The 22,535-nt window shown below is 44.5% G+C and overlaps 1 protein-coding gene across 4 annotated transcripts in view; it reads left to right on the top strand.

Moving 5' to 3' along the window:
- The window catches only part of LOC149370800 (sodium- and chloride-dependent glycine transporter 1-like), a 110,946-nt gene extending 88,696 nt beyond the window's left edge, over positions 1–22,250 (top strand). For all 4 annotated transcript variants that reach the window (XM_089563190.1, XM_089563203.1, XM_089563194.1 and 1 more), the window contains exons 4-15: positions 297–440; positions 1,362–1,518; positions 3,813–3,945; positions 5,311–5,445; positions 6,153–6,256; positions 6,576–6,700; positions 7,930–8,042; positions 10,258–10,389; positions 13,327–13,426; positions 14,007–14,113; positions 15,201–15,368; positions 16,879–22,250. In XM_089563190.1, coding sequence (XP_089419316.1) covers positions 297–440; positions 1,362–1,518; positions 3,813–3,945; positions 5,311–5,445; positions 6,153–6,256; positions 6,576–6,700; positions 7,930–8,042; positions 10,258–10,389; positions 13,327–13,426; positions 14,007–14,113; positions 15,201–15,368; positions 16,879–17,127 — 1,667 coding nt within the window. In that variant the 3' untranslated portion in view covers positions 17,128–22,250. The remainder of the gene's footprint in view (positions 1–296; positions 441–1,361; positions 1,519–3,812; positions 3,946–5,310; positions 5,446–6,152; positions 6,257–6,575; positions 6,701–7,929; positions 8,043–10,257; positions 10,390–13,326; positions 13,427–14,006; positions 14,114–15,200; positions 15,369–16,878) is intronic.
- The last annotated feature ends 285 nt before the right edge of the window (positions 22,251–22,535 follow it).

The following is a 22,535-nucleotide window of genomic DNA, read 5'->3' as shown; positions in this document are numbered from 1 at the left end:
TTCCTCGAATTTTATGTTATGTTCAGAAAACATTCATACCTTTGGCGTGCACGCTCAGATTCCCTTCTGTCTTTGCGTAAACACTCAAGTGTGGAAGTTGCTGCAGGCGGCAGCTACGATTTCCTTGTTGCAAAACAGGGTGGCAGTTAGGTGAAAGGCACTTTTGCTGTTATCATATGCCACTGCAAAACTATTCCCCTGGAAGCTAGAATGCGTTTAATGGATAGGTTTTCTTCAGTGCTTAGAACGAGACCTTAATTCGGCGTTTTTCTTCTCTTTCTGCCACTTTCTCACAGGAATTGGTTATGCGATGTTCCTAATGACTGCTCTGGTAGGAATCTATTACAACATGATCCTGGCGTGGTCCTTATTCTACTTGGCGTCGTCTTTAACTACACAACTGCCATGGAGTTCCTGCAGCAACTGGTGGAATACTGATGGTGAGTTTTGTGGAGCTTCTGTGAAGCCTTTCACCGGCTTCTGCGTACCTGATCGTTGCACAGACTGCAGAGTTTGAGGGTTCCCAAGGAACAGTTTGCAAAGCGCGATGGCCCATGCTCAGCCTCATGACACAAATAGGTAATGAGGGGTACGATGGAGGGATAAGATTTTCTGCTGGGCTATCATGCGCATGCAGGAACTTACGGCGTGGCTCAGGATTCGCTCTTGGTTTTTGTAATGCATGGGGGGTTCTGGTTTAGGGTATAAAGCAACCTTGAAACACGCGGTAACATGTCAAGCGGAAGCCGAGCTGTGTGGCCTAGTAGAGGGTGCACACACCAGCTGTGTCTTACCGGTGCTCACCTATGGGCCAGAAACGTGGAGGCTAAGAAAGAGGGTTCAGCTTAAGTTAAGGACAATGCAGCGAGCTACGGAAAGAAAAATGATAGGTTTAACGTTAAGAGATCGGAAGTGGGCGGAGTAGGTGAGGGGAGAAAAGCGGGTTAATGACATTCTAGTTGAAATCAAGAGGAAGAAATGGGCTTGGGCAGGGCATGTAACGGGAAGGCAAGATAACCGCTGGTCTTTAAGGGTAACGGAGTGGATTCCAAGAGAAAGCAAACGTAGCAGGGGACGGCAGAAAGTTAGGTGGGCGGATGAGATTAAGAAGTTTGCGGGGATACAGTGGCGGCAACTGACAAAGCACAGGGTTAATTGGAGAGACATTGGAGAGACATGGGAGAGGCCTTTGCCCTGCAGTGGGCGTAGTCAGGCTTGTGGTGATGATGATCATAACGTTAAACTCCTCCAACTTCAGTAATTGCTGTTTACCCGGCTTGGCTTAAGAATATTCAGCAGTGTTCTTTCTTTTTTGTCACGAAGATATTGAAATAATTGTGTTCAAATGTCTCCCTTTCCAGCGTGTCGGAGGTTCGACACAAAGAACTGCACTGCCCACGGGGGAGTTCACCTCGCGAATGGTTCGTGCATCATCCAAGATGAAGTTGACCCGGCTGTATGGGAAGCGGTGAAGAACACTACGGACAACACGAAAATGGCCAGCGACGAGTTCTTCCAGTAAGGGCTGAGAGAGCTTCTGCCTACGTTGTTAGTTAATAGTAGCATAGCGGATAACTCGCTTTACGCTTCAGCATCTACTGTCTTATTTCAGTTTCGTGTGCAACGTTCCTGGATGAAAATTTTGAATATTGAAAAATTGTAAGGTACTGTTATTAAAATATTGAAGGAAGAGCCGGAGTTCCCAGGTGCGAACCCGGCCGCGGCCGCCGCGTTGCGATGGAGGCGAAGCGCAAATGGCGCCCGTGTGCTGTGCGATGTCAGTGCACGTTAAAGATCCTCAGGTGGTTGAAATTATTCCGGAGCCCTCCACTACGGCACTTCTTTCTTCCTTACTTCTTTCACTCCCCCCTTCCTTTCCTTACGGCGCGGTTCGGGTGTCCACCGGGATATGTGAGACTGTTACTGCGCCATTTTCTTTCCTCAAAAAAAACCAAGTTTCATTTTCGTGGTCCTTTATTCCGATGTGTAGCAAAATGTTTCTTTTATAGTGTTTCCGTCGTTCACATCAAGCAGTTAAGACCGCCGTAGAAAACTAATGGGGAACGGTTTTAACGATAGAAAAAACGTTAATATAGCAAAAAACCAAAGCTGCCGACGGAAGATCTACGGATATATTGTGATAGCGAAATTTTGAAGTATACGAAAAAATTGCATTCATAAACTCTTTCCCGTTCAGAAAAGGCTTTGTCCCGGATTGTTGAGCACATCTCAGTCATGGGCAACTGATGCGACCGAGAAAAGTCATAACTAGCACAGCAGCATGATATGAAAGGGACCAAAAAAGGAGTTTATACCTCATAGCACCAAGTATAACTAGTGTACGCCTGAAATTGCGCGGCGATAACAGAATATCTAAGCTATCAATATAAATGCTATTGAAAGTTAGTACGAATAAAGCAGCTTTTACTCGCGTTGTTATGGGTGAGCAAAGTAAGATTTTATGCCTTTTCATGCACTTTCGTTACGGCCTGTGAGGGAAAGAAGTTGGAGGTACACAGGGCTGACGGTGTAATTATGCTAAATACTTGTCATTTTGCGTCTCTCATGACCTTTTCTTTAGAACTGCTATCCGCGACCAGTACCAAATGTTTACATTCACCAATGTGCAATGTGCTCAGCTGAATTCGTCATCTTCGCGAGCGTGCCATCCCATTCTGTTCTTCAGAAATGAACAGGGAAGTTAGGTTGGTGCTTGTTCAATGGCTTAGACGCTCAAACTGTAACTGGCGAGAAACACAAAAGGGAAATAAAACTTTATAACAGGAGCGCAAAGCACGAAGTAAAATTTTCTTGATTTCTTCCTCAGCGCACGGAAAGGCCATAGCAGACGTGAAACGGATGAGCTCAGCCATTTCTTATCAGTTCTTTGAAGTTCCGTGATGTCCTATTCTGCGCCCTTTGTGTTTTTCCGCGCTGATTACCTGGTTTCAAATATTTCCTCAATAGGCATTCCACGCCTATTTTGGTCACGCAACTTGCTCGTACATGTTAGCAAATATTCTTTCCAATTATTATTCCCAATGTGCGAGGCTGCCCTGTTAGTAGTATTATTGGACTGCTAAAGTTAACTAAATTCCTTTATAAACTATATGCTGTTCGGCTTAACTAGTTTATGGGCTAAAAAGTCGCGTATCTTAAACGGGGTCTGACACCGAGAACTTATAACAGCTTTTATTGGTTTATTGGGGTTTAACGTCCCAAAACGATTCAGGCTATGACGGACGCCGTATTGAAGGGCTCCGGAAATTCAGACCACCTGGGGTTCTTTAACGCGCGCTGACATCGCACAGTACGCGGGCCTCTAGAATTTCGCCTCCATCGAAATTCGGCCGCCGCGGCCAGGATCGAACCCGCGTCTTCCGGGTCAGCAGCCGAGCGCCGTAACCACGTAGCCACCGCGGCAGGTTTATATCAGCTTTTGAAAACATACTTCTTTGAGTCGAAATATTATTTTCCTTCGTACATTATTGTCGCCAGGTGGCGGACACAAGAAAACAACTAGGTAACTAAAATTTCTCGATTAGTAAAGTATATATTATTGCTTAAATTTCCGAAAATGCACCACCGACAAGAAGTATTGTGTTAGCACTCGCGCCAAGCAAGAACCACGAAGCTGAGCAGCGTATGCAACCACGCTTACCAGCGCGACTGAGTCAGTCGGCTGCGCTCTGTAAATATGCTTTCACATCGAGAACCACCGAACGTACTCTCCAAGAAGTTTTGTATTCACAAGCGTAGTGCGCAGTATCCGTACGATGTCTCATACTTGGCCGCGTGCCTGTTCCTCGCAGCAACTTCGTATTGGACCTCACCGAAGGACTGCACGACCTCGGAGGAGTGCGTTGGCAGCTGGCTTTGTGCCTTCTCGCCTGCTGGGTCATCGTGTTCTTCTGCCTGTACAGGGGCGTGAAGACAATGGGAAAAGTGAGTGAGCAGCATGTCCCCAGTGTGAAGTTAACTGATCGGCGGTGCCGGAAAAAGCTTGTAAATCTACAGATTACTCAAAGTATGGCAAATGCGTTTGCATCTGCATGGTTTCGAATCGTTCTGATTTTCGTAAAAAAAAAGAAAGTAGGAATCATATACTGCAAATACAGTGCTCAATGAAGAAATTTAGCCTGAACCTCCACCCAAGCAAACCTACTTGGCTCCAAGATAAAAGAGCTTTATCAAACCTTACAGTGTCGAAGAAAAGTTCTTTGCTCGGGGCTCACAGGCGGCACACCCGCTGTTTTGGGACAGTCGCTCCGGTAACTAAGCTTACCACAACCTTTTGTTGTTCATAAACGTTATTTCGTGCATCGCGTTCAGGCCGACTACAACGGCTAGATGCTGGCAGGTTGAGGGCGCATGGGTAATGCCAGAAGCAGGGACAGTATTAGCTCATTGTGTTTGAGGGTATTGTCTATGGTGAAGTAGAATTGAGTCAGTAAACTACTTATGTTTAACACTAATCCAGCGCTTCCTTACGACAGCAAAGGGAAGCTCTCTAGCTATCTTCGTGGTGGAGTAAATTTAAATTTGAACGCAAAATATGTCAAGACATAATAAAACTACAGAAAGATGTCAATGAGTAATTACTTCTTTGAATGTATTTTACTCCACCTCGAAGAATCCTCAAGTCAGCAGAGAAGAGTACATTGCTTTGTAATTGTAAACACTCGCATTTGAAAGCCCTGTATTAGCCCGTGCATTCTCTCCATGTTGTAGGCGTGGTTGATACATTGCAAGTCGTCCCGTCAATTTTTCTGATGAAGAGCTCGGTTGTGTTTTATAATCTCTTACTTCAGGGTAACTAATGGCGAAGAGATGCCAAACAATTTTTGTCTTGAATATACATCATGGGGGCTATTGCCTCTTACAAAATGTAGTCCTTATAAGTTCTTCCATAATGAATATCCGCTGAGAACGTTTTCTTCTCTGAAGTCTAGGAACACTTGCCATTAAGCTTGATCATGTTGTTCACAAATAGTGATTACTCTTTCAGTTGCCCAATTTCTATGCTCTATAATGGTGAAAGATATGATCTGAAAAGCTGCATTTTGTGTTGCGGTGTAATCCGTACGATAAAGTTGCCTTCATGTTTCAACCGCTGACATCTATGAAGATTGCACAGTTATGGTGCTGATGCCAGATAACACGTAAAGCCTGGCACTTAATATGTAAGAAAAGGTCAGAAAGGCATCAAAAGATCTAAACCCATTGATGTTTATACAGACTGCTTTTGGTTAGGCATTGTTTAATAACCATAAATTTTAATATACCATGATTTTGAATTTATTTTTGCAGGTCGTCTACTTCACAGCCTTGTTTCCATATGTCGTTCTGGTCATTCTGTTGATCCGAAGCTGCACACTGGAAGGCGCATACGATGGAATTATGTTTTATCTGACGCCACAGTGGGAACGACTGATGGAAGCTAGGGTAAGACATGACGCTGAACAGTATTTCTCCTTCATTTTCCTCGGATTCTGTTGAAACTCTTTATTTCTCGATTGGTGATGCGTATGGGCTCTGTCCCTGCTTAAAATCTGCTCTTGTGCTCCGTCATTAATTTACGAGCAAAAAGTTTTGCAAAGGTTCCGGTATAGCTTACGATCCCTCAATTATGTTAAAGTGGATTAAATCCTTAAAACTTATCAATCCCTGTTAAGAAAAGGTAATTTCAGAACATCGTGAGTTAAAAATTTGCTGCAGGTCTTTTTGACAGCTAACGATGCTCGTATAAAGCACCAGCAATTGTCTATGCGGGACTGCATTTTTTTAATTGTTGAAGAAAGTGCTTGTGACAGTGTTATTAGACCTGTTTCTCTCTAACCACAGCTAACTGCTTCTTTTCAGGTTTCATAAGTAGACTGGGTGCCTAAGCACACGGTCGCGCGGCTGGTGCGGAGCTAAAGTTTAGTTTTTCGCTGAACTCCGCGCTAGACTCAGTCATCCGGATTAACATAAAGCGCTTAGAAAGCAAGAATAAAAAGTAAAAGAAGGTAGGATAGAAAATAGAAGAGAAGAAAAAAAAAGAAAAGCATGCCACTTCCTGCCTTGCACAAGGGCACGCGAGTCTGGAGGCGCACTGAAAACGAGGCAACCCTATTACGACTGCATAGGTTTTTTTCCCTGTATCGTCTCAGGTCTGGGGCGACGCTGCGATGCAGATCTTCTTTTCCTTGTCTCCATGCTGGGGAGGCCTTATTACTTTAGCCAGCTACAACCGTTTCCATAACAACTGCTACAGGTAAGTCGTCTCTTGGCTTTGAGTGGCCATTCTTTTTCTGCATGACTTGTGTGCTGTTTTGTGAGGGTGCTGTTGAAGTGTGTTTGAGTGCTCTTGATGCATGTCTTGTTTTGTACTTATTGGGGCAAAGTGTTCGTTCACTGAAATGACGCGTTGCGGCCTTGATTGATTGTTTTGAAATCTTGTTGATTACGTGATGTGTATAAAATGATGTCGTTGATGCCGTGCTACTTTGTGTAATCTCTCTACCAGGAACTAGCGCGCGAACCACTAGGCTGTCCTAACCGCCGTTCCCTTTTCTTTTGCGTCTTGTTCGCAGGGACACCTTGTTCATCTGCTTCGGCAACTGCGGCACCAGCTTCTTCGCCGGATTTGTCATATTTAGCATAGTCGGTTTCATGGCACACAAGCTGGGTGTGAACGTGTCTGAAGTCGCTGCTCAAGGTAATTGCAACTCAGAGACACTGAAACCTATACGTGTGCCTCTCGTTGTGATGTCCCCCGCAAATGGTCGTGCCGGCAGCTCACGTTCGAAAAAAAAATCAAATCGCCATGCCTGATCACGGACCCAGCCGTGCAACATCACGATGCGATCGCTGAGCGATGCGTCTCCGAGCTGCCAGCGCTTCACGCGTACGAGCTCCGTGAACTCTGGCGGAAGTTGATTTTCACACGCAGCACCATCCAAAACGGATATCCGGCAGAGGCTGACAGCGCAGAAGGATTGAATGGAGGTTCCCATTGCATTCTGCAGCAGTTAATGCGGGGTGGCTTTGAAATCTGCGTTTTGTTTAGAGAGAAAATATGGCGAGTTGCACCTGTGGCCAACAGGTTGATGAAAAGCGTCTATGAATGTTCAAAACAACTAATGAGAACAGTTTTCAAATTTTAACTCTTCTATTTCAAAAAATGCACTGAGAGGTGATTGGAAACATATAAGGCAATGTCTAGAGTCTGTGCTTTGGCAAAAAACGCCAGGGAACATGGTGCTGTAGTAGAAAAACAAGTCCTGCTTCATAGAGTTTCACAAACAATTGATGGGTTTGGAGGTAAGTCGCCGGTTGAGTGAAAGGCACGCACCCTGTACGGACCGCCGGAGGCATGGAAGAGGACGGATGTGTGATGGACGGCAAGTGACCAGCGATCACGTCTTGCGCGAAATGCAGGGGGCTTTGGCCATGAGCAGCCACCCGTTTTTTTTATTGCACTCCTGTATGACTCTGAAGGAGATTAAATCTCTTGTTGTTCCAGACCGGTGTGTTTGGAATGATTTGAGTGGTGCCTCAATAACGGCTATACTTGTGTTAGCAATGTCTTCAGTGTGTGCGTGTGTGTGCTTATGCGCTGACTGAAAGCATTAAATGGTGTTCTTTCTGGCGATGTGTACTGATTGATTACGCGCTTTACAAGCGCAGCTCGTATGGTCTCTTGATTGTGACAGCAGAATAAGACACAAGGTAAGTCTCGAAGTTCCTTGCACCCATTAATGCACAGAATAAACAGTGTTTTGTGATTGCGTTATTGCTTTGTTTTCCAGTCATAGAACCATGTTATTTTGTATGCCTTATTCACGTTTCATGCTGCAGTGCAGGTTTATTTACGCGGTTCTTGCACTTTTCAGGCTTAGTGATCACTATGCCGTAATGGCTTCTTCTTTGTTACTTTTTTAACAGGCCCCGGATTAGCATTTGTGGCTTACCCTGAAGCGGTGACTCATTTACCTCTGCCACCTCTGTGGGCGTTCCTTTTCTTCTTCATGCTGATGACCCTGGGAATGGGAACTCAGGTAACCACTTTGGACGCGTCGCTAGCATCAAAACAGATTTTTTTGTTTTGTATTTTGCTAACCTCATTCAGGAACTTTACTGCAAAAAGTATTTCCGGCTTTCAGTTTATTTACGATACTCACATCGCTTGTGGGAACTGTGATAAGGGCGTTACAGACGAAAATATAAAAAGCTACAACCGAGCTAGGAAAAACGCGCTGAAAGTCCTGGATACCAGTTCCAAAAATGCTATAAAAACATTGTTAACATAGTTAACATAGCACTGTTTCGGCAGGTAGTGCATTCGTGCCACCCAACTACTGCTTTGCTAATCCTCGACAGGGTGTTTTATGGACATCTAAGTACCTGTTTGCTGATCATAAATGTTCCCTTATAATATGAGTTCTTGCATCTTTCAGTAAGAATACAGCTTTGAGCCCAATTCACTTGTTACTCATGTAGTCATTATAAATCCTGTTCATAAATCTTTGCAAGCCGGTTTTGCAGTTTTTAGGTGTCCTCTTAGTACTTCTCTGGGGGGATCGCATGCAGCGCGACCGTTCAGAGACATACCTTTTAGTTAAATAAATTTGTTTAGACAACTACAGCGCATATTTAAATATCTGACTCAAATATAGCACACGGGAACCTTTGATACTGTTACCTGTCTTGTGAGATTGGAGGTCAGGCTGTGGTGAAGGTATGCGATCAAGAGTTCGTGCACCGTGGGGTTTGAATCGTGGGAGCTTTCGTATAACAACGTTTCTAATGCACTGGCTAACGCTCGTGTGCCAGTCACTTTTCGTATGCCAGTTACTTTTTTTTACTATCCACTAACCTCTGAGCCACCAGGGCGGGGTGAGCTCCCTTTGTTGTCTTTTTTTTACCAAAGGGAGCTCAACCCGCGGCGGCGACTCAGTTCGGCTGCTGGCCCGAAAGACGCGGGTTCGATCCCGGCCGCGGTGGCTGAATTTCGATGGAGGCGAAATTCTAGAGGCCCGTCTACTGTGCGATGTCAGTGCACATTGAAGAACCCCAGGTGGTCGAAATTTCCGGAGCCCTTCACTACGGCGTCCCTCATAGCCTGAGACTCTTTGGGACGTTAAACCCAAATAAACCAAATCAGCTCAACCAAACGGAGCTTAAACCATCTTTTGCCAACGATGGTTGGTTGGTTGGTTGGTTGGTTGGTTTATGGGGTTTAACGTCCCAAAGCGACTGAGGCTATGAGAGACGCCGTAGTGAAGGGCTCCGGAAATTTTGACCACCTGGGGTTCGAAGTTTCCGGAGCCCTTCACTACGGCGTCTCTCATAGCCTCAGCCAACGATGGTACATATTTGCATCTGCCGCTTGCACTCAGTGGTGCTTAGATGCCATAGCTTTATTGCTATAGTGTAGTGCTCTGGTGTGCTACAGAGTGAGGGAAGCTACAAGGCAGGCCCGGTGTGGCAGGTTTGACAGTCGGTATACACGGGCTACCGTGCTTCATCGCGTAGCGTCATTCGCTGTCATCTTTATACGGTCGTGGTGATAGTTATACTTTTTCGCGCAGGCGAGCTAGCCAATGGTGGCATTTTATTTTCACTGATGTAAGAATAACCATACTATGCAGCAAATATATCATATTCTCCTTCTACAACAGAATAAAACTAAAAAAAACAGCAGGTTATAACATTGTCCAAGGTCAGCGGCGTCCTGTATTATTCCGCTAGCCAATTGCAGCAGTGACTGAAATGAGATTTTAATCTTCGACTTTATTAAACAAGCCAGGTATCAAAATTCTAGAGCCTATATAATTTTTTGCTTGTGATTAGATTCTTGTTTAGGTAACAAGAACAGTTTTAGCGAACTACTTTGTTGTCGTGGAGAAATTCTGTGCTGGCCCACTGAATATGGGCGGAGCTTCAGTGCCGACTTAAGTTGTTTGCGGTTAGAGCATATAAAAAAAATTAAATAGCCGGGAGCTTGTTGCTTCCTACCTCTCCGCAGTAATTTACACTTATCCCTACTTACGGCAAAAAGTTACGTCGACACTTGTTATACAATTTCGGTAGAATCTTTAGAAAGAGCGCTGGAAGAGGACATGAAAATATGTCAGGAAGTAAGCAAGCACTTTGCTCGATTTTCTATTTTGCTTTTTGGGCCTTTCCGGGCATTGTTTCTGCAGCTTCTTCACTCGAAATCAAAGCCAACTAGTCCCGCGGCTCATTGCTATTATTTTGGTTTTCCTGCAGTTTACCATCATTGAGACAGTCGTCACCACCATCGTGGATACCTGGCCAGAGAAGCTTCAGCACAGAAAACCACTCGTTCTGCTCGGCGTTTGCACAACCCTGTTCTTCGGCGGTCTCGTCATCTGCACAAATGTGAGAACGCTGGGGAATGTTTTCTTAAGAGCAGGCGAATGGCACTGCATAAATTTCTTGTGTCCATGCTTTTCATTTGAAGCCTGATCGCCGAGCAACCAGAAAAGCATAAAAAACCACTCCGTGACGCTACCAGCCTAGATCAAAATCATACCTCGTCATATTTAAAATGTCACGTAAACTCAAGTTAACCTGAAAACGTGTTTACCCAGCGAGAAGGTGCCTAGAAAAGTCTAGTCCTGAAAACTCTCCGTAGAGCAATGTGTATGCCAAAAAATGTGCGCATTGTGGACTGAAGAAGTAAACGCGCTTGCGTGCGAGGGGAAAAAGACAGACTATATTTCTAGTGGCGAAGCACTATTTATCTGAGATTCAGGTAAATTAGGTGTTTTCTTGTCCTAAGGATTCCATACAAAAAAGGTAATGGGAAGTAGAGTTATAAGCTAGGGAACATATCTGTCCATTATATGTTATATTGCAAATAGAAAGTTCCCTTGTATGATTTACTGTTGGCACGAAGTCTCGTGAAGAGCGGCCGCGGTGGCTCAGTGCTTATGGCGCTCGGATGCAGACCAGAAAGATGCGGGTTCGTTCCCGGCCGTCGAATTTCGAGGGAGGCGAAATTCTAGAGGCCCGTGTGCTGTGCGACGTCAGTGCACTTTAAAGAATCCCAGAGGGTCAAAACTTCCGGAGCTCCAATGATGCTCGCGTATGCTGTGCGATGTCAGTGCACGTTAAAGATCCCCAGGTGGTCGAAATTATTCCGGAGGCCTCCACTACGGCACTTCTTTCTCTCTTTCTTCTTTCACTCCCACCTTCCTTCCGTTACGGCGCGGTTCAGGTGTCCGCCAAGATATGTGAGACAGATACTGCGCCATTTGCTTTCCTCAAAAACCAATTTACCTTCACTACGGTATCCCTCATAGCCTTAGTCGCTTTGGGGCGCTCTGGGCCTCATAAATCATAAACGGAACGCAAGTCTCGCGAAGAAGGTTTGGATACCAGCAAAGGCCTTTCAGAGTATGCATAAAAAGCGAGGGCAGTCTAAAGGCGGTCTACTTTCACATTTTGCTTTGGGCATAGCAATGGGAAGCAATGCAAGGAACGATAAAGGTGCTTTTAGAAATAATCACCTTTTATCACGGACCTGCCGTGGTGGCTCAGTGGTCACGGAGCTCGGCTGCTGACCTGAAAGACGCGGATTCGATTCTGGCCGTGGCGTTCGACTTTCGATGGAGGCGAACTTCTAGAGGCCCGTGTACTGTGCGATGTACACGGTGGTCGAAATTTCCGGACCCCTTCACAACGGTGTCCCTCATAGCCTGCGTCGCTTTGGGACGTTAACCCCCCAAAAACGAAACCAATAAACCTAAACCTATAAATCTAAACCAAACCTTTTATCACGAGCAGTCGCTGGTTCAGTTTTCGTGATCGCTCCAGACAAGTTTACGTTATACCTTGCTTTTGTCAGAGTAAAGGCTGCCTACGGGCAAAATCATCCGGTTCAGGCTGATACGAAACATATGCAACATTTCATCCCACCTTCAAGATAATAGATAATTTTAGCCCAGTGGAAATGTAATAGCGCAGACGTATACCGGTTTATTGGATGCATGCTGCGCGCGCCCAGTGGTAGGTGCGCGTCACACCTGGTCGCACACCTTCCATTACGTATTACCAGCCTACCAGCCGTTTGTTCCTTAAGGAGTCTGGAATTGTTGAAAATTTGTTTTTGAAGGAAGGAAATGCCGCAGTACCTGTCTCACATCTCGATGGACACCTGAACCGCGCCTTAAGGGAAGGGAGGAAAGTGGGAGTGAAAGAAGAAAGAGGGAAAGAGGTGCAGTAGTGGAGGTCTCTGGAATAATTTCGATGGCCAGGGGATCTTTAACGTGCACTGACCTCGCACAGCACATTGGAGCTTCTTGCGTTTCGCCTCCATCGAAACGCGACCGCTGCGGTCGGGTTCGAACCTGGGTACTCGGGCTTAGTAGAAAAGCGCCTTAAGTGCTGAGCCACCACTGCGGGTAAAACGCAGATTCTACCGTGACCTTTGCAGAATTTCAGTGAGGGCTGTTTGGTTAACTTATTTTAAAAACAGGGTTAGCGAAGTACAATACAATACAATACAATACAATACAATACAATACAATACAATACAATACAATACAATACAATACAATACAATACAATACAATACAATACAATACAATACAATTTATTCACAACTTTTTCATACACATAAATCTGCTGGTCAGCCTAACCACAAAGCGCTTGTTGGCTGACCTGGCAGATGGTTGATACATCTTCAGTAAATTTTCTATCCAAAGCAGTGATCAGATAGCACGATTCTGTCCTACTCGACACGAAAAGAAAAGAGAAAAATGAGAACAAAAAGGAAAAGGCTAGTAATACTTGATAAGTACAATCATGTATTATAATAAGTACAAAATGTAAAGACAATCAACTTACAGTGCAACGAAGTATACTAATGCTTAAAATTAAAATTTTGAATCAGTTCTTTCTACCACGCCCATTAGTTCAAGATGTTCTGAAGCCCATTATTGATGACAGGTATATTTATCCAAGAATGTCCCATCTCTGTTTTGTAATGCGGTGTGAAAATGCTGCATTCACTTACACTTCTCACCCTTTGATCATTAGCACCACGCTTCCATACTTAAAGACAGCGTTGTAAGAAAATGAATTTTAAAGACCCAGAAAGTTTAGTTCTCATGTGGCATCCTGTTTTAAGAAGTTTTATAAGCACGAGTGTGAAAACAATTCCGATGCTGAAGTTTGGATAAGTTTAGTAAGCTGTAACATGGTGAAGCTTGTAAATGTCAGTGCACCGTTGTATATTTTCGTTGTACTGGAAACTTCTGCTGCAGTCTTTTAATTCTGTGTGTGTGTTTGTCTCTATATTTCTACTATTAGGGTGGAATGTACGTGCTGCAGCTGATGGACAACTACTGTGCCAGCTTCTCAGCCTTGATAATCGGACTGACAGAAATCATCGTTATAGCATGGGTTTACGGTGAGTAGAGGCAAACCTTCCTGGCAGACCGAATGTAGTATCCGAAACAAAATACTCGAGGACGCGTAAAAAGTGATTCATGTCCAACAATCCTGGACAAAAGCATTTTTTAACGGGAAAGAGTTTATGAGCGCAATTTTTTCATATATTGTAAGATTCCACATCTTTACTAGAATTTCAACTGAAGAAGACTCCGTTCTCTGTGTAGTGCTCGTTTTTGCGAAACTGGGATCACAAAACTGAGGTTAGGAAAGCCGAGTTGAATTCGCCATTATGCTTCGTGCAAAAGTAGACAGGAAATAAGGCGTTTTCGACCTGATAAGGCGCTTTGTCGATATATATTTACTTGCCGCCAACAAACTGTACCACTAATACCAGTAGGCTTTGAAATTACGCGGTTATGACAGGCTGAATTGCATCAGTCTACGCTTATATTTGCCCCTCGGCTATGAGCTGTGACTTAACCAAGCCTCTCGATACATGTCTTCAGCTAAGCTTTCATTAGGGGCGTTATACTGGTCATGCATATGAGACTCCCTGGCACCCTTGGCGCGAACTAATTTACGGCTTCTTTTCGCAGGCGTCGATCGCTTTCTGGATGACATCAAGGTTATGTTGGGCCGATATCCGTTCCCCGCGCCGTACTGGAAGTTCGTGTGGAAATACCTGGTGCCGACGCTCATTCTGGTAAGACGTTCTATCTTGGATATCTATGCGAACTAGAAATTAATGTGAAAAGAAAAGGAAGCTCCCGTAAGGCTAGGCTTTTTTGTTTTATTAACATTGTGCTTTCTCGGAATTGCATGGTCCATGAAGCATCCCTTTGTTTAATAGTAAGATTAGAAAGCTTGGCGAGTTGGTTTAGCATTTGCGAGCAAATCAAGCGCTCATCGGCAGCGAAACAAGAAACGACGGCGCGCTCCAGGAAATGGTTGGTTGGTTTATGGGGTTTAACGTCCCAAAGCGACTAAGGCTATGAGAGACGCCGCAGTGGAGGGCTCCGGAAATTTCGACCACATGGGGTTCTTTAGTGCACTGGCATCGCACAGTACACGGGCCTCGAATTTCTCCTCCAAAGAAATTCAGCCGCCGCGGCCGGGATCGAACCCGCGTCTTTCGGGACAGCAGCCGAGCACCATAGCCACTGAGCCACCGCGGCGGTGCTCCAGGAAATGTTTGTGTCCCGCAATTTTTGAGCCGTTAATGGGCGTCTTATTTGTTTCTGTGTTTTTTCCCTATCCGAGCACGGGACGCCTGTTATTAGGTGTGGGTTTCTCGTTTCTCAGCTTGTATCATATCACGTAGAAATATTTGGTAACGTGGAGACTAACACTATTCTGCAATGTCTTGTGACCAATAGTAGGTAGCACCGTGCCCCTTACGACCATATTAGATTGAACAACTAAAATCACGACACTACTTATACCGCACACTGAGGTCGATCGCGGAGCTCTCTTCAGCGGGTCTGGTCAGCTCTCAGGACACAACTCGAAAACTCGAAAAAAAAAAGAATCGAAACTGCGTTTACCTCGGTGATTTTGTTTTGACAGCGTTGTCGTCTGCGATGCAGTGAGCGTTAAGCTGCGAGACAAACTATTTACATCCGAAGTGTGCAAGGCGGGTTTGCCAGCTCCATGTTTTTCTTGTAATCCTCTCCAAATTGGGTTTGACTTTGCTCAGCGGAACAAACACAAAAGTAAACCGTTTTGTTGACGTGTTGTGCGCGATAGATAGTGCCTTTATTAAAGCTCTGAATGTCGCCTTCCGGCTACAGGCCATCTTGGTGTTCTCGTGGATCGACATGCCTTCGACGAAGTACGGCGAGTACGAGTTTCCTGCCTGGGCCACCGCTGTGGGTCTCCTGTTTTCATTCACGTCAGTCAGCGCCATACCGATCGTGGCCTGCATGAAGATCTACAACTCGAGGGGAACCCTGAAAGAGGTCAGTGTTCGCCTGCCGTGGCATTGTGCCACTTCATATGAGACACCTCCCTGTACACGGCTGGTGAAGAAAGTGTGGTTCTTTATTGGGAACTGCTTGCCTTACACAAGCAACCCCTCAATACTAATACGCATCACTGTGCTTAAAATGAGGCACTGTAAGATAAATTCTCTTTTTGTACGATCGCATTTAGGTGGTACTGTACTAAAAGTTTTCATATGGCGAGTTCCATAATTCCATACGTTTCCATAAGAAATTTTGTGGACGCAGTATGGAGCATATGGAGTCGGTAGGAATAGGTAGAAGCATATATGAAAAGTTACGGACTCCGTATGATGTCATGCACAGTGTAAATAAATCGTATAGAAATTGTGTAGAATGCTTATGGACTCTGTGAAGACAAGATGTGGATTTCCGCGTATCTTCCATACTTTGTGGACTCCATATTCCTATAATTCAATAGTAGCGGCTCATATGGAATGTTTCACTGGGGGTGTGCTCACTAAATGATTTTTTAAACACTTCACCAGCGGCATGCAATGTAGCCGTACCTCACGAAGTTAGACTTTTCAAGGCCTAATTGAAGAAGAAGTGCTTGTGATCAGCCGGGTAATATCGTTTAAAGTCTAAACAGCAGCGCTACCTTAAAGAAAGCCAACCACTAGCATATCTGCTGTTAATAAAGTAAGCAGCATTTTAAAGCAAAAACCGAAGCTAAGCTGAGTGTTTCTGCAACTAAGGAACAAAAATTTCATGTATACTAACCATGAAAGGTAGAGAAGACTGACCCGCTCAGCTTCACTTTCCTGGGAATGAGCAGCGATACTTTGACAAGCGTAGTTCGCAGCAGATGTGCATGATTTTTAAGTTGGCGCCACCTGATACGACGCGGCAGCATACTCGTTTTTTTTTGCCTCACTTTCATGAACAAAATGAATAATGGCAGTTATAACTCCGCATCTCAGGTGTTGTCTCTTGTCATTTTACTGAACGTGTTTGATGACATCGGAAATTAATGACTATTAGCGGATCAAAAGATTCAGACATGACTGAAAGAAATGCAGCAAAAACGTTTGTTCTGTCTTCAAATATCACATCTCATCTTAACCTGCCCGTAACCATATATGCAGGAAGCCAGTAACAATTAGCTAAACTAAACGCGTTCCAAATTATTCATTTTTTTGTGCAATCACAAGTTCTCAATGTAATGGGCAGAAAAACTCTCAGTGCAAGATGTAACCCAATTAGGTGATGCTATATTCGCAAGCAGAGCTGGTGAAAGTGATAAACTAAGAGCGACATCAAAGCGGGCACAGAGAGTTCGAAGGACGCGTCAAATCTAAAGAAGGGAAGGAAGTGAAAACGCTCATCGCCAGAGTATAACAAACCAAATCTCAGCTGACCTTGTCATTAACACTCTGGTCCCAATCCAGAAAGCTTCCTAGCAGCTGCTCTTTTCCCGCTTCAAGTGTATGGTGCGTTCAAACTCGTGTTCTCCTTGTTCGTGCAGCGCATCAAGATGCTGGCCCAACCAACGGCCGACTGGGGCCCCAAATTGCAGATGCACCGTATGGAGACGCACAGCCCCAAGCACACAGACTCGCAGGTTCCTCTGGCGTTGCCCAGCTACAACCAAGATGGCGACGACGACATCGATTACCCAGTGTATTACAAGCCCGACACCGGCGACTCAGAGTCCGAAGCCGGCGGCATCAGTCTCAACATCCCACCAAAGAGCCACTACGAGACGGGCCTATGAGGGCGCTGTCATCAGCCGCCGCCACCTCCGGAGAGCACCAGCTTCGGGGCCGCTTCTGTTGTGACGCGGCCCCGGCGTCGCCGGCACGACGTCTTCCTAGCATGTGCCGCAGCAGCACCGTCTTCCACGGAGAGGTTCAGGGCCGGCACCTCGGCTACCAAGACAGTCTGAGGTCGTTTACACCCTGTAGCTGTACTGTAGCCAGTATTTTAGTCCTTTGGCTGCGAAGCGTTTGACACTACGGAAGATATGACTGAATTGCTCGGCAAACGCCTCTTGGTGAGGACGCGCTCAGCTGAATTGTGCTGGCTAGGATTAGTTTGAGATTCTGGCTGACAGCCCTGGATAATACTCCATTTTGCTAAGAGGAATTTTCGTTCGCTTGATAAGTGTGATGGAGAAATGGAAACAGCATTTACTGTTGCTGTTTAGTGAACCGGGCATGATTGTGCACCCCTGAAAGGGTGCATGCTGATGTCTGGTCCCTCTACACACTCTGCTAGCAGAAAGCAGCAAGAAATAGAAAGGCAACGTGGTGGAAGAAGTCCTGTGCGTGCGAGAAAAGATGGCAATTGCTAGCTGCTTTTCTTTTCATTCTTTACTGGAGTTCTCGAGAGAACTTGTAATGTGAAGTGGCGTTCGTCGGGCAAATGCAATCTATCTTCCGCGTGTGAAAGGTATTACGGTGTTAATCTCCTACCGCACCATGACACAATGGCTCGAAATCCACTCAGCTTATGGGGACAATGAGCTAGCAGAAGGCAGGCTCAATAATAGTCCTGGCCTGTGTTCAGGAAAAAGAAGAAAGGATAGACGTACTTTCGCAGGTGGTCACTTTGACAAACTTGCAGTGAGGCAGCGTTACTATGAGTGTACAGTTCAGAAGCTGGCTAAGAACCGCCAGTGTGTCCGACCAGCCAAACTTGGGCCCCTATGTTTTTAAGCTACTTCCCTTTAACATCTTGCTAGCTAGTTTCGTACACCTCTCAGCAAAGTGATATTTAGCGTGGGGTACCTTTTGAAAGCGGGAGGCTCGCGTATTCTCAGTTCCTTTTGGCAAGTTGCATACGTCGTTGAAATAGACGGGCATGTTATTGCCAAGGCGTTGTGGCAGCTGCTTGAATGCAGTTGTTGAGAACTATTTATTACGTCAGAACATCGCGGGCATGGCCACACAACATGCAGCTATAAGCTGTTTTAAATTCGTGTTGGTTTACAGCCGGTCCTTTCTTGATCTGAGACATCTGCTTCGTTTCAGCTTGACATCACATGTTCCTCACCACTTGTGGTTGAAAAATTGATAGTAGAAATGGTGTAGAAAAACAATGCTCTGACAGCAGGCTAATGGCCAAATGCTTATAACTAAATCAACACTCCTGATGGGAACTAGATAGCATCACAATGAGAAAATAAAATTTCATATATGAATTTCTTAATAACCCATCTACAAAAGCTCAAGGTTGTTTGCTGCCTTTCTACATATGTTGAATTTTTCTGTTCTCTAAGAACGAAACGAACTCTCGATGTCAAGCTGAAACAAAGTGCACTCCTACGAAGATGGTGCTCTGGGCACCAGTGTGTCCATGTATTATATCAACAGCTAGTGAAAAAATCGTTGGTATCAGATACAATACATCATCCATCACGCAAAATTGAGCTACTGTATATTAAGCTTTAAATTGTATCATTTGCAGGTTGGGTGCAGTGCGAAGAAAACGACACCTTCACTAACATGTCGGAATTGTGTTTAATTGTAGAATCGTCATACATATCACTTTTTTTCATGGTTTTTTCACAAGGATAGTCAACCTGTTCATGGGTTCTTCACGTTTGAAATGTACTGCATGCACTTAGATTAAAGGTGCCACTAAGATATTACTGCACATTACACAGCGGGTGGTGTATCCACAAATACGCAATAACTGGCTGACCATCTTTACACCTCAGAAACGCGGTGACCAAAAGCTAAGATATTGCTCCAAATCTGTGTTCCAGTAACATAGCGGCTGACCTCACAAATTGTATCCTGTGCAAAATTTTTATCAAAAGGCTGACACTGCATGGAAAGTCCCTCTGACGTCAGCTGTTGAGAAAAAGAACATCTCAGAGGTACTGACGTCTGCTATGGAAACGGGGCTTAACATGGAGAAGCTGCAAATATGCTGCGAGGAACGTCGTAGTGGGGACTCCGGATTTTTTTCTGAGGGCTCTGGACGTCTTTGCACTTTGCCTGTTTGAAAATGTAGCCGCAGCAACAAGGATTCGATGCCATGATGTTGTGTTAGCAGCCAAACGCCAGTGCGACTGAGCAACGCGACAGCTCACTAAGGCCTACAGTGGGGTCCTTGATACATTTACGTTAGCGAATGCATTCGTATTTGAAGAAACATGAAGCCGCCGAATGACATTCTCTAGGTGCTATTCTGACAACATAGTGTGGCGTTTTTAATGCTGATCAGTATACTGAGGTTGCACCAACTGTTGATCGCGTAAAGCCTGGCTCAACCTGTTTCAGTGATGTGCTGTTTGCAAGACGAGCATAGAACACTCGGAACACTAAAGTAGTTGTTGGCAGTTTGTGTGCTGGATGTGACCAAGCAATTGCAGACTTTCGTTCTCATGAAGCAGAGTCCGCAAACGTGGCGAAGTCTGTTTAATTTTAAAAGCAAATTGCAAAGCGTCAAAGAAGAAAAACAGATGCTGCCTCGTGCATTTTTTGACAGAACTTTAGCCGCATGTTAATACAGGACGATGATGTTTTGCTGTGATCTTGCTTGCTCACATCTTTAATGGGGAAAAGAGCGGTGTAAGACAGTACGCACGACAAAAAAATTGTGCTCATGTCTTCCACCTACGCAGTATCCATCACCTGAATAGTATCCAGAGAGCAGTGATCAATTTGTACATAGTCATACTTGTAGATTTGTCATAAAACAGCTGGTTTGTACTTACATGTGCCACATCGTTATGTTCAGTTTTTATTGTTCATTTTCTCATCATTTTGCTACAGTTGCTGTTACTGCTACAAGCATTCTCTTTTGTTGCTGGGACGCTGTTTAAATGAATGCATGTGTTGTTCGCTATCTGCGTTGCAACAGGAGGGGTGTTGAGCTGCGTATTGTTTATAGATCACAGTTGAATGATGAAATTCTGTTGTAGTTCTCAAAGCAGAAATTAAGAATGTACTAAGGTTAGGTCAAGTCACATAAACATAAACATAATGAAACGACACGTGCAGACTAGCAAATTGGTTAGTGTGAGACGGTACATTTTGTAAAGAATTATATAATGTTAAAAGCATTACAGAACTTTCAGTGCATTTACAAATGCTCTGGAATATTCGGAGTGTCTGTTGACAAGGTGTACTCAGTTGTATTTAGAACACTGAAATGTGCGCATACCAAATTTGACGCTCATGATTTTCCGCAGTGTTATGTGCACTTGTTTCAGTGACAATAATGTTTTTAAGTGTGAAGCCGGGGAACAGTATTCTGTGGCATCTACATCGTTGCAAATCAAAGCGCAATTCATTAGTTGCTGCTTGCTCTTGATGTTAGCTATATTAACACGTTCCTTGCTGTTCAGTGACACCCCAAGAGCGATTTTGACGATTACTATTTAAGTTTGTACAGTGTTTGGTGCTAATCAGTGCGTAAAGAACATCGCGACTGCAGCTTTCTCAATGCCACGGTGAGCGGATCCTGCTGTGAAGTTGTATATATGTCTGTTTACTTGAGGGACGAAAGACAGAAGAGTGGACGCCATTTTTTTGGAGTCGAGTGTGTGTCAAGACCACAGACCAAGAAGCTCACGGCGTTGAAGGATCATGAGATATTATCGACTCGTACAGACTTGTGCCAACGGGATACGATGACGTGTGCCATGTGTTTGTTGTCGCGTGTTGTTAACGAGCGCTGTTGCTAGTCATTTTTGCTTGAGCGGCGAGCGAATTTTTGTTGCACAACAGAGGGTGTCGTGCATTTGGTGCCGGGGCTGTCAATTTTAGTTCGCAGATGCTCTGTTCTGTTATACGTATGTATGCCGAAGTTTTAACTCTACGGCTCATATCTCAGTTTCATTTCATTCACTGAAATGCACAACGTGATGAACAAGCAGAACGTCGTATTGTCAGTGGGCAGTGTCGTGATTCAGCCTGAATGCATTATCCTTTAGTCAGATTTTGGGCTTCCTTTGGAAATATGTTTTGAAAACAGTTCACAGTAAGTGTTTTATCTGCTAGATATACCGGGCAATTGGAAATGCATGAACAACTTTGGCATAACGCCTTATCAGCGGCGTTGCATGACAGCATTTTCACTGAAGAAAGTTGTTTTTCTCGTCCTCTGTAATAGTTCACTGTATTTTGGTTTCGTCATGGTCCTAGAATCAATTGCAGTAGTTCCTTGCGAATTTCTCTGCTGCGCCCGTTTGAATTCTCACGGCGTGCCGTAGCAACGGTGAAAGAACGAACATGTGGCAAAAGACAGAGGTTCAGTTGGCCGGTTGTCGGTGGAAATGTCGTGGTATGCAGTATGTTTGTGAAGATCACAACACTCGGTCACCGGCGAATCTCGCTTTTTAAGGCCTTCGCCTGCGGAATGCAACTTATGTTATCGTACGGGTAATCGCTCTACCGCGAGAAAATAACAAAAACGTTAGCGATAATTTTGAAAAATGGTTTGCGTTATTACAAGCCTCCAGGCTTATTAAAAATGAACAAGAAATATCGGCTACTACCCGATCTGCAGAAGCATTTAGGACACAAGCTTGTTTTTGGATAGACTTTTCCCGAACACTTGTTACGCAATAGTTATAGCGAGCAAAGGTCATTATGGCAGAAACTATAAGCATTTTGTTTTTACATATTTGCGTGTACTGCATAACTAGAACTTGCTACTCGCTTTATGCAACACCGGTGTTCGCACCGGGCCGTGTGCTCAACAAAGTGTTTTCAAAAACGTGTTTTCTTCTTGTACATATGGAACATAGAAAACTTCATCACATTGTTTCAGTTCCTGGAATCATGTTATATTGCTTTTTTTTCTGCATGACTTCGTTTCACTACACATCACATTATACTTGTTGCATGAACGATTGCATAATAAACACCTGGTGATAACTAAGTGTCTTGATTTTTTTCTCCTAGTTACGGGGCTGTGTGGAGATGCTTGCTGCAGACCGACTCAGCTTCTACGAAAACTAAATTGCTCCAGGAAGCCACCCTATCTTTATATTTAATACTAGTTACTAACTTTCAATGCATTCCAGTTGAAAAATAAAAAAAAAGAAAATGTAGACTTTCAGGGATTAGAGGTTTTTGTGTACAACATGTGCAGCAATTTCGAAACTAGCCGTGAATGCAGGTTTTTCTCGTGCACCTCAGCGTAAACTCAGGTTCAGTGCATCGC

Source organism: Amblyomma mixtum, chromosome 1, assembly GCF_055824585.1.
Source record: "Amblyomma mixtum isolate Tamu chromosome 1, ASM5582458v1, whole genome shotgun sequence".
NCBI lineage: Eukaryota > Metazoa > Arthropoda > Arachnida > Ixodida > Ixodidae > Amblyomma > Amblyomma mixtum.
This window is presented reverse-complemented; position numbering and strand designations above follow the sequence as displayed.